The sequence below is a fragment of the Canis aureus genome, chromosome 21 (genome assembly GCF_053574225.1).
Source record: "Canis aureus isolate CA01 chromosome 21, VMU_Caureus_v.1.0, whole genome shotgun sequence".
NCBI lineage: Eukaryota > Metazoa > Chordata > Mammalia > Carnivora > Canidae > Canis > Canis aureus.
In genome coordinates this window covers 14,503,712-14,515,756 of record NC_135631.1, presented here as the reverse complement: position 1 = coordinate 14,515,756, position 12,045 = coordinate 14,503,712, and the positions used below count along the sequence as shown (strand labels likewise).

The following is a 12,045-nucleotide window of genomic DNA, read 5'->3' as shown; positions in this document are numbered from 1 at the left end:
ACATTTAAATCAAATGCAGGAATATATATAAGGGACTATCCATTATTATTATATATAGATCACAGCCAAATGGATCAGGAAAGCAAGGTTGTGCTAACATTCAAAAATCAGAGAGGGAATAGGGCACCTGGGTGGTCCACACAGTTAAGCATCTGAGTCTTGATTACAGCTCAGGTCATGCCCTGCATTGGACTCTGTGTTGGGCGTGGAGCCTGCTTAAGCTTCTATCCTCTCCCTCTGCACCTCTGCTCACTTACGTGCTCTCTCTCTCTCTCTCCCCTCACCCCCCACTGAACGGGGAAGCTGATGTGGGGCTCCATCCCAGGAATCTGGGTTCACATCCTGAGCCAAAGACAGATGCTTAACTGCCTGACCCACCCAGGCACTCCTATGCTACATAGTTTTTTAAAACACTTCTTATTTATGTTGAAGTGATTCCAGAAGAAAATACCTGACAATAAAGAGATTATCAGCCTGCTGATTTGGAATTCAGAAACTTATATGCATTTATGTTCTGGTGATCTCTAAAGAGAAGCAGAGGGATGCACACAAAGAACAAAGGCTTAGAAATCAGGCAGACCTGGGTTTGAACTCAGGTTGTGTGACTTTGATCAAAATCGAGACCTCCCTAAGATTCAGCTTCTTCTTCTATTCAACTGGAGACTCATATCCACGTTAACATAAATAAAAGTGTTTTAAAAAACTATGTAGCATAGGAGTGCCTGGGTGGGTCAGGCAGTTAAGCCTCTGTCTTTAGCTCAGGGTGTGAACCCAGAATCCTGGGATGGAGCCCCACATCAGCTTCCCTGTTCAGTGATGGGGGGTGGGGAGAGCACACAAGTGAGCAAGAAAGGCAGAGGGAGAAGATAAACAAGACCAGACTCCCTTGTTTATTATAAATACTATTCTCAGAAATGATATCAAGACTGATTGTCTTCAGTGATATGACATTGCTATCTCAATTAGATAATTGAGATGTAAAGAGAGATGTCACAACCACTTTTACACCTGAAGCACTAATGACTTCCAGAAATTCAATTGACCACATGTTTATTGAGCTTTACTATATGTCACTGAAAGCAAGATACAAAGGTAAGTACAATCCAGGCCACATTCTCAAAAGAGTGACAGTCGGGGATGACGGGGGAATAAGCACTGATATATACATAGCAAAAGCTTTAAAGGACCTTGAGTGCTGTGGGAATTCAAAACACAGGAAAAGGACATATCTGAATAGGATCATTATGGAAGCTTCCTAAACGTAGCAGCATTTCAGATGGGCATTGGAAGGTAGGTAAGATGTTAACAGGTAGAGATAGGAAACCTATTTTACATGGAAGTCACAAGTCAATGTTCAAGACACAGTGAGGTCTACAAAAGTGTCTCCAAAAACACATAAGAACATTAAGAGAGGGCCATGCCTTGAGGGTATTGCATGTGAAGCAGGAGTTCATAGTTGATACAGAAAGCAATGAGGAGTCACTGAAGATTTTTGAGGGTAAAAGAAAGACAAAATAAGAGAATTACTTCCAAGTGATTAATCAACTGCAATGTGAGAGACGCAGGTGGACAGAGCCTTGCGCCGACCTTCTGAGGTCTGTGTCCTCAGGGAGTACAGGATGACCACGTAGGAAGCAAGCAGCCCCACGAAGCTGACCACTGAAATGGAGCCACCATTGGCGATGATCAGCACACCAATGAGGAAGGTGTCTGAGCAGGCCAGCTTCAATACAGGATGGACATCACAGAAGTAGTGGTCAAGGACCTTGAGGCCACAGAAGGGCAGCTGGAAAATGAGGAATGTCTGCCCAACAGAATGCAGCAAGCCCCCACTCCATGCTGCACCCACCAAGAGGCCACACACACGCCGGTTCATGATGACGGTGTAGTGCAGGGGCTTGCAGATGGCCACATAGCGGTCATAGGCCATCACTGTCAGGAGAAAGATCTCAGTACCACCAAAGAAATGGAGGAAAAATATCTGTGTGATGCAGCCCTTGAGGGAAATGGTTTGCCTTTCAATAAAAGAGTCAAGGATGAGCTTGGGGGCTGTGACAGAGCAGTAACAGATCTCCACAAAGGACAGGAAGCTGAGGAAGAAATACATGGGGGAGGTGAGCCCTTTGCTGGCCATCACCATCACCAAAATAAGGCCGTTACCCAGCACAATGGTCATGTACATGAGGAGAAACAGCACAGAAACGGTCTTCTGCACCTCCCTGTTGGGGGGAAACCCCAAGAGAATGATTTCAGTCACATTGCTTGGAGTCGCCATGTTCTAAAGCACAGGAGCTGGTGGACTGGAATCAAGAAAATCAAAGAATCTTCCTTCAAATTAGACACATCCTTCTCCTTGAAACAAGTGGACAAAATAATAATCATCATATGTCTGGTTTCATTCCTCAAATAGGATTGAGTTTGTAATAATGTAATAAGTGCTTTCTCTAATGCAGGCACCTGCAATAGCTAATGAAACCTCATAACTAAATGACAGGATACTTTCAACATAAGAACATTGAGCCTCAGAGATCCTGTCATTACATTTTGGAAACACACACCTCAGTTGTTTAAACATGAGCTGCGTGGCCTGGGCAAGTGTCAACCTCTCTGAGCCTGTTTCCTTATCTACAAAATCAGCATAAGACTATTCTCTCACAGTTGGGCCCTTCCCTGACCTCCCACAGTCTCTTCCATGTCCCAACTGACCCACCCTCCATTGGCCAATATTTCACTCTCAGATGTTTATGCACAGAGCAGGAATCATAGATGGGCATGATTCACCCCAGTGGCAAAGATGGCTCTATTACTAGGCAAATAATCCCTGTGAAATTAGATTTGAAGGTACATGCTGTGTGTTTCTATCATTGCTTCTGATTTCAAGTATCAGAAAGTTCCTCACAGATGATTGGTAAGGACATCCTTAGATTTCAGTATATCAAAAAAAAAAAAATAGCAGTGCTTTTCTTTCCAAAGTTATTGAAGGTGACAGAGCAAGATGCATATACAGTGTAACCAACAAATTTTGCTCTTAAATGCTAAAGTTTTTAAGTCTTTGCAATGGATGAAAAGGAAATTAACAATTTCAAAATTCTGAGTAGACATGGAAAATATGGGGTATCTGGGTGGTTCAGCAGTTGAGCATCTGCCTCTGGCTCAGGTCGCGATATCGGGGTCCTGGGATCAAGTCCCACATCAGGCTCCCCACAGGGAGCCTGCTTCGCCCTTTGCCTGTATCTCTGCCTCTCTCTGTGTGTCTCTTATGAATGAATCTAATCTTTAAAAAAAAAAAAAAAAGGAAATGGAAAACATTTGAGAGGCAATTTCACAAAGAGATCATCAGAGTGGTAAACCACCAACAGTGCAGTGACATGTCACCTTGGGGACATTAATTCTGACTCTTTAACTGGCAGGTCCAAGGATGAGACTCAAAAGGTAAGTATGTGTTCCTCTCAAACAGCAAGTAACTGCACACTTCCAGGTTTTGTGGTGAAGAAAACCTAAACAGGGATGCACTTAGAGAAGTCTAAACACAGTGGCCCAAATAAACAACCTCTGTGTACATTTTTCAAATCTTCACAACAAACTGCCCTACCTTATGATTTCTCACTACACCTTTCCTGACGTGGAACTCCTCATTCTGTGGATTCTGACAAATAATACTGCTCTGACCCGCCTTTTCCAGCATCCTCTTCTTGCATTTTTCCTCCAGTGATGTCTCTCACCAGAGGAGTCGCGCAGGGCTTCTCCTGCCAGTTCCCTCACAGCGCCATCACAAGCTGCTAGAATTGGAAAGAAGCTCATGAATTCCCCCTCCCACAGAAGGGGGAATCTGAGCCCAGAACCACATGGCTGGTCGGACAGAGGCTGGACTAGACCAGGCTCCAGGGCTTCAGGCCCAACACCTGCTTCACTCTTCTCTCCTCCACCGGCTCCTCCCCTGCTGCCCACGCACAGCTGGCTTCCAGAACAGGAGTGGGTGTCACAGAGACAGGAGATTCTTGTTTGTAGCACAGGAAAAGCAGAGCTGAAGAGCAAAATATCAAAATATTTGCCAGCAAGAAAATGAACAATAATGTGGGCTGGCTCAGTTCTCCACTATTCTAATGTTATAGGTGTAATTTCCATGCAGATAGCCTGAGCCTCTCCCAGGTCAGGGGAGGGTGTTTCTGGAGTGGGCCAAACTGGGCTGCCAGGGCAAGAAGCCTGTGCATGCCAGACATGCCTTGGTGACTTGAGACCTTGGCTCCAGCACTTTGCCATCAAGGGTTGTATTGTTCTCTAGCAGTTTCACGTGCCCCTGTCACATCTCTCCAACATGTTCTAACATTTGTTAAGTGTAAGCTTTGCAGGGTTTTGAAGTGTCACTTTTGACCTATGTTGCACCTTTTTCAGAGCTGGGAACTGAGATGTTAATATGACTTTTTTATTTGATCCCTGAATCTTTCATCCTTTACTGTATCTATTTCAAAACCGAGGTATCACTGCACATGTCTTGTAAACAGCACAGAGACTAAAGGGGAAGGGGAGCAGGTAGCTAGCACCAAAAAAGTAAACTCATCTTTTTGAAAATACTTCCAAAGCATGCCTCATATAGATGAAGTAAATAACCTACATTATTGCCTTGATTCTTAACTTTATTTTCTGAATATTTTGTAGACAGAAATGTGAATTCCTGAACCTGAGGACACTTGGACACCCAGGTGCAAAGAGCCAATAGATCACCCTATTAACTCAACATAAAAAGATTTTCTTCAAGACACATTTTATGAAAACATCAAACCAAAGGTAAAGAGAGAATCCTAAAAGAAGCCAGAGGGAGGGGGGAAAAAAGATTGTAACCTACAAAGGAATATCCATTAGTCTATCAGCAGATTTCTCTCAGAAGAAACCTTACAGACCAGGAGAGTGTGACAGGACACATTTAAAGCTTTGAAATTAAAATCAAATAAGCAAAATGTCTTCTATCTTGCAAAGTTGTTCTTCACAAATAAAAGGAAAAATACTTTCCTAAACAAAAGTTGAAGGAGTTCATTATTACTAAACCTGCCTTGCAAGAAACGTTCAAAGGAACCATCAAGCTGAAAGGAACAGATGCAAATTCATGACACAAAAACATACCAAATTGCACAACATACTAACAAGTGCAAATATACAATCAGATTTAGAAAACTCTAATTCTATAGTAGGTTGATGTGAAAACCACTTAACTGTATTATAACAGTTGAAGGAAAAAGTATTAATATAACAATATGTAATTTGCTAATGGAAAACAATATAAAAAGAAGTAAACTGTGACATCAAAAATCGAGAGTGGAAAAAAAATCGAGAGTGGAGTAATGGGTGGATATCTTCTGTACAATCAAAGTTAAGTTGCTCTCAACTTAAAATGGATTCTTTTAACTATAAGGCATTTCATGTTAGCCTCATGGTGACAACAAAGCAAAAATCCAGTCACAAAAGCACATCACCACAGAAAATTACCATTTAACAAAGGTAGGCAGAAAGAGAAGGAAAAAGAAACAATAGAAATACAAAACAGCCAGAAAGCAATTAATAAGATAGACATTAGTCTTACATATCAAGAATTTATTCTACATGTTAATGGGCTCAATCCATTCAAAAACAATAAGGTGAATGATTTGAATAAGGCAAACTATGTGCCTACAGGAAATACACTTCAGACTTAAGGGTAATATGGGCTCAAAGTAAATCAATAGGAAAGAAATTCCATGCACATGGAGAACAAAAGAAAGCAGGGGTAACGATACTTCTATCAAACACAATAGATTTTTTCTTTTTTTTTTCTTTTTTTTTCTTTTTTTTCCTTTTTTTCTTTTTTTTTATTGAAGTTCAATTTGCCCACATATAGCATAACACCCAGTGCTCATCCCACTAAGTGCCCCCTTTAGTGTCCATCATCCAGTCACCCCAACCCCCCCCACCCACTTCCCCTTCCACTACCCCTTGTTCATTTCCCAGAGTTAGGTGTCTCTCATGTTTTGTCACCCTCACTGATATTTTCACTCATTTTCTCTCCTTTCCCTTTATTCCCTTTCACTATTTTCTATATTCCCCAAATGAATGAGACCATATAATGTTTGTCCTTCTCCGATTGACTTACTTCACTCAGCATAATACCCTCCAGTTCCATCCACGTTGAAGCAAATGGTGGGTATTTGTCGTTTCTAATGGCTGAGTAATATTCCATTGTATACATATACCACATATTCTTTATCCATTCATCTTTCGATGGACACCGAGGCTCCTTCCACAGTTTGGCTATAGACACAATAGATTTTAAGCCAAAAATGGTAACAAAGGACAAAAATGTTAACTTTATAATGACAGAGAAATCAATTCATCAAGAAAATATGACAAATAGAATTATTTACATTTCACGTCCAAGCGACATGGCCATTCTAGCAATGCCCTACTGTCATAAAATAAACTCCTAGTATAGGATTTCACACATGAGAATTAGATCAGTGGTAGGGATGCCAGATGAAGTACAAATGCATTCCTGAGACTCCCACAAGATCACATTGGTAAGAGAAGACAAAGCAAAACATGAACTTCTATCTCCAAATGCCAAAGACATTCCACACATCACAGCATGCTAACACCAAGAGGTAAAATGCATGAACTCCAGGTTGCACAGAAGATGATAGGGTGGGAATTCTAGTCTAGAGGATCCCTCCTGAAGTCTGTGCACCATGCACTACAGACGGCAGGAGAAAAGAAAAGAAATGCAGCTCAATTTTAAATTCTCCAAAATAAAGCAAATGAAAGAGTTATGATTGATAACATGGAGTACAAGGGGTCATCACAAAAACTATGAATAAGTTAACTTTGGTTGTATTCTTTGCATTCTATGTATTCAAAAACGGGATGCATATTTGCTATTGTTCTTAATAATTTTGTTCATGCTTTCATTTTTATTCCACTACTGAGTTCACTTTCTTCCGCCACAGCTTCCTAATGGCACTTTTGACCTCTGCATTTCTGAGTGTGTAGATGATGGGGTTCAGCATAGGAGTGACGACTGTGTAGAACACGGCCACCAGTTTGTCCTCAGTGAAGGTGGAAGAGGGTCGCATATAGAGAAAGATGGCAGGTCCAAAGAACAAAAGGACCACCGTGATGTGAGAGGCACAGGTGGAGAGGGCTTTGCGCCTCCCCTCTGCAGAATGGTTCCTCAAGTTGAACAAGATGACAATATAGGAGGATACCAAGATGAGAAAGGAGAAAACAGAGATTAACCCACTGTTGGCCAACACAATAACCCCCTCCACAGAAGTGTCAGTGCAGGCAAGCTTGAATAAGGGATGGAGGTCACAGAAGTAGTGGTCAATCACATTGGGACCACAGAAGGGCAGCTGAACAGCAACAAGGATCTGGACCATAGAGTGAATTATGCCCCCAAGCCAGGAACCAGCCACCAGAAGGCGACACACAGACCGGCTCATGATGGTTGTGTAGTGAAGGGGTTTGCAGATGGCCACATAGCGGTCATAGGCCATTACCGTAAGCAGGAAGATCTCAGTGACTCCAAAGAAGTGGAAGAAGAATATCTGAGCTACACAGCCCTCCAGGGAAATGGTTTTAATCTTGGCAAGTAAGTCTGTGATGAATTTAGGGACAACAGTAGAGGAGTACGTGATCTCCACCAGGGACAGGTAGCTGAGGAAGAAGTACATGGGGGAATGCAGACTCTTACTGACATTGACTGTCAGGACAATGAGGCCATTGCCAACTACTGTGGCCAGGTACACGAGAATAAACACCACAAAACACACTCTCTGAACCTCTGGATCCTGGAAAAGACCAATGATAATTAACTGAGTCACGTTACTTGTGTTCGCCATGGGATCCAATTGGGTATTCTGGACACGAGGTCATGAGAGACCTGCAATAAAACAAATATTATTTTAACCAATTCATCTCATTTATAACATGTTAGGCTGTTTAACCCACATTACGATACACTAATCGCCAATTCATTCATTTAGCCCATATGTACTCATTCAACATTAAATAATAGCAATCTAACAACAGTTTGTATATTAGAAAATTAAGGCTCAGGGAGATGGTTATTTACCCAGGATCATGCAGAAAGTGGTGAATTCTGGGCCTCAAAAGCAGGCTTTCCAGTTCACTACAAGATATTCTCAATGTGGGGGCCATTCAAGTTTGTTACCTTTATTAACTCCATTGTATTTGTTATTTTCATTGCATTTATTATCTTCATTATACTTTGAGAGCTCTCTTCTATTGGGAAATCCTCATGAGACACTTCTACTCCTAAATTCCTTGTTTCTTTCATCACTGCCTCAGGAAAAATCTTCCCACTAATAATTTTTCCCTTTCCAAAAGATCCTGAATATGGTTTTCTTCACTCAATTATACAAGTCTTCAACTTACTCAGGTCAGATTCTTTCACCAGCCTGCAGTTTCAGTAAGTATGTCTGTATAACAAGTGCTCAAATCCTCTGGAGAGAATTCGACTTACTGGTTTGTCTCAATTTCACTATTACTTTCCCGTCTCTTACCTCACTAAGCAAACTACTGAGAGATCCTGAACCCAGAGAGGTGGTTCTCCAAGCGCACTATTATGGAACAATTACTAAATTCCTCTAATATACATATAAATACACTAGACTATACAGAATAAATACAAATCTGATACACACCTCAAGCTAACAATGTCATGTGATTCAAAACAATAGTCCCTAGATTGAGGTGCCATGGTAGGAATTTTTCCCACCACATATGGCCCATAAAAAATCATGGGTGAAAAAGCATGAACACCTTGATTCTCTGCTCTAAATATTATCCCCATTGTTTTTCCCTTTCACTCTGATTTCATACCAAAATTTTCAAGAAATATACTCATGAAGAATAAAAACACACCTGAACGAGAAGGACAAGAATCAACAGAGAAAACAAAAGTCCGTGATACAGATACAAAAGTAGTGTGTGTCAGAATTCTTCAGACATGCATACATGCTGAAATTTAAACATAAATAAGTGTACAGAAATACCACTGACTTCTGGGCATTGATTTTGTATCCTGCCACACTGCCAAATTGCTGTATGAGTTCTAGCAATCTTGGGGTGGAGTCTTTTGGGTTTTCTATGTACAGTATCATGTCATCTGCGAAGAGGGAGAGTTTGACTTCTTCTTTGCCAATTTGAATGCCTTTTATTTCTTTTTGTTGCTTGATTGCTGAGGCCAGGACTTCTTGTACTATGTTGAATAGCAGTGGTGAGAGTGGACATCCCTGTCTTGCTCCTGATCTTAGGAGAAAGGCTCCCAGTGTTTTCCCATTGAGAATGATATCTGCTGTGGGCTTTTCATCGATAGCTTTTAAGATCCTGAAGAATGTTCCCTCTATCCCTACACTCTGAAGAGTTTTGATCAGGAATGGATGCTGTATTTTGTCAAATGCTTTCTCTGCATCTATTGAGAGGGGGGCACTTGATGGGATGAGCACTGGATGTTATGCTATATGTTGGCAAATTGAACTCCAATTTTAAAAAAATAAAATAAAATAAAAAACTGAATAAGGTCATTGGAACCTTAAAAATAATAGAGAAATTAGCGTTCTAGAGACAGACATAACCCAACATGAAAACAGTCTTCTGTAAGAAATGTACCTATATCCCAATAGAAAATGGGCAAAGGATATAAACAGGTGATTCACAAAAGGGTAAGTAAAAAAATGGATATATATATATATATATATATATATATATATATATATATATATATAAGATTTTAAGACTCACTAATAATCAAATGCTCATAAATCTCTCCAAGCTGCCCAGGCTGTAGCTCTGATATCACATTGTATCCCAGCCACCCCTTATGCCCACACCAGTTATCATCACTCCCCATAAATTTCTCATTAAACCATCCTCCCCTCCTCGCCATGTGCCCTTTCTCTCCATTATTCCCGCCACCCCTTCTCACATGCTGTCAGCAGATGCCCAAACTACCAATGCCTCTCTGTCTCCAGATGCCCCCTCCCATCCATTCCACACCCTGCAGCCAGAAAACTGTCTTTCCTCAGATGCCCCCACCCCCCCCCCCGGGTAGGAATAGTCAGGGAAAGCCTGAACTCCTCAGACACACTTCTAAGGACTTCCACAGACTGACCCATCTCAGCAATCACCTCCTTACCCACTAAGTTTTGACTCACCTCTGTTCATGTCCTCTCCCCATCCCACAGCTTACCCTGCTCATTCCAACCATGGAGACTCCCTTTGCCAGAAACACTACCTACCGTCCTTATCCTTCCAACACTACCTACCTTCTGACCCAGTTCCAGTCTTGTGTGTTTAGTGAAGCTTGCCTTTAATACTCTAACCCATCTGAATCACCTCTTCCCTGAGCTTTGGAAAATACCTTGGTGATTATCTTTCAGTGTAAATCTGGTCCTGTTACATCTCTAAAATCTATCAATCTATCAATATCTAAAAATCTATCAATATCTCCCTTTTGCCTACAGCCTAAATTATAATACTCTTAGCATGGATTTTAGATCCTGCTTAAACTGGCCATTGCCTATTTTTGCACCCGTGTTATTCCCAAATGACTGTTATTCAGCTATTTCCTACTCTGAGGTGTCCTTTCTCACTTCTTTGTATTTAGTATTCCTTCTTCCTAATTACACAAAGAAACTCACTACAACAGGAATTGTGCTCCTTTGTGTTCCTATGATACATTATCATACTACATAATTTTATAGAAATTAACAGATTGTTTAACAACTGTACCTTCTGGGACTGTATCTTCTACTAGTAAATATACCATCATAATAATCAAAATTATAGGTTTAACATTCTTAAATCTTTATTATTAACTGCATGCTTTGTGAATCATGATAGCTAGCATCGCAATAGTACTTGTGCCATATATTTAGATGTGGTCTATATACATAAATAGACTTAATTCTTACAACAAACCTGTGATGTGGGTATTATTATTATTACCTCTTTTTACACATATGAGGAAACAGAATCAAGAATAAGTAAATTACCTAGCCAGAAGTTACACAGGAGTGAATCTGGGATTCCAAGCAACCTAACCATAGATCCCGTGCTCTATAACCACTGCCATGTACAATTTCTAAAAACATAACACCCAGGAGTTAAAATTAAATATGTCTTTTCATTAGAGGTCTGAGTATATTCTTTTGCCTACACAAACATATGCCCTTTTTCTGAGCACGAGCTTGTTTATTTATTATCCATATTTATTTTATAATTATCCACTATTTATTATCCATTCCTGAAATTAAGGAAAATATTATAGGACCAATCTGAGAGATCACTCAGAGGCAAGAAAGAAATCATGTCTGGTCAAGTTTTTCCAGGGTTTATCCTGAGGAGATGGAATACCTGATAGTCTGTCTTTCTGAAAATGACCTTTTCCTATCAGTTGTTTCTGTCTTTCCTGCATTTATTCCTCTCTCTGTTACCTACCACTAGCCATTCCCATCCCTCCCACAGAGCTGATAAGAAATACCTCCTCCCTCCCCACAATTCTGCCTCACTGAGAGACATGGAAAGAAAATGTGATGAACATGGAAAAGCCTCAATCAGCACATGAGCATGCAGATTCTACATCAGGTGACCTGCTGGACTCTGGATCAGAGCAGAATGATAGAATGCAGACAACAGCCAGAGGTAAATGAAAGAGAGACTTGATGTGCCAATGTGACCGACCTCAGATGACCTAGTGAAACCTCCATCCCAATCACACACTCCCACTTCATCATTCCCAAATGGTACCTCACAGAATTCTAAAATTGTAAAGGACTTTATAACTACCAAATTTTATGATATATATAAATATATATATATATAACAGTAAAAAACAATGAGTAAATTTGATTCATAGTCTCATCCCTTACCCACAGCCCCCCAATTTTTTCCAACCCAACCACCTCATTTACAAATGAAAACTTGAGGCTTAAAGAGAGGAACTGACTTGTCCAATATCCTGTATCCAACTTTGTACCTTCTTTCCATCCATATCAC

The 12,045-nt window shown here is 40.6% G+C and overlaps 2 protein-coding genes across 2 annotated transcripts; both read right to left on the bottom strand.

Moving 5' to 3' along the window:
• Positions 1–1,537: 1,537 nt before the first annotated feature.
• LOC144293156 (olfactory receptor 4X1-like) lies at positions 1,538–2,275 on the bottom strand. Its single transcript, XM_077864282.1, has one exon. It carries the CDS (start codon positions 2,273–2,275, stop codon positions 1,538–1,540), a length of 738 nt encoding a protein of 245 aa, XP_077720408.1.
• Positions 2,276–6,935: 4,660 nt separating this feature from the next.
• LOC144293227 (olfactory receptor 4B1-like) lies at positions 6,936–7,865 on the bottom strand. Its single transcript, XM_077864321.1, has one exon. It carries the CDS (start codon positions 7,863–7,865, stop codon positions 6,936–6,938), a length of 930 nt encoding a protein of 309 aa, XP_077720447.1.
• Between the last annotated feature and the right edge of the window lie 4,180 nt (positions 7,866–12,045).

What these genes read in the sequence shown, in the direction of transcription:
- LOC144293156 (XM_077864282.1), bottom strand. Translation starts at nt 2,275, where the DNA reads ATGGCGACTCCAAGCAATGTGACTGAAATCATTCTCTTGGGGTTTCCC.
- LOC144293227 (XM_077864321.1), bottom strand. Translation starts at nt 7,865, where the DNA reads ATGGCGAACACAAGTAACGTGACTCAGTTAATTATCATTGGTCTTTTC.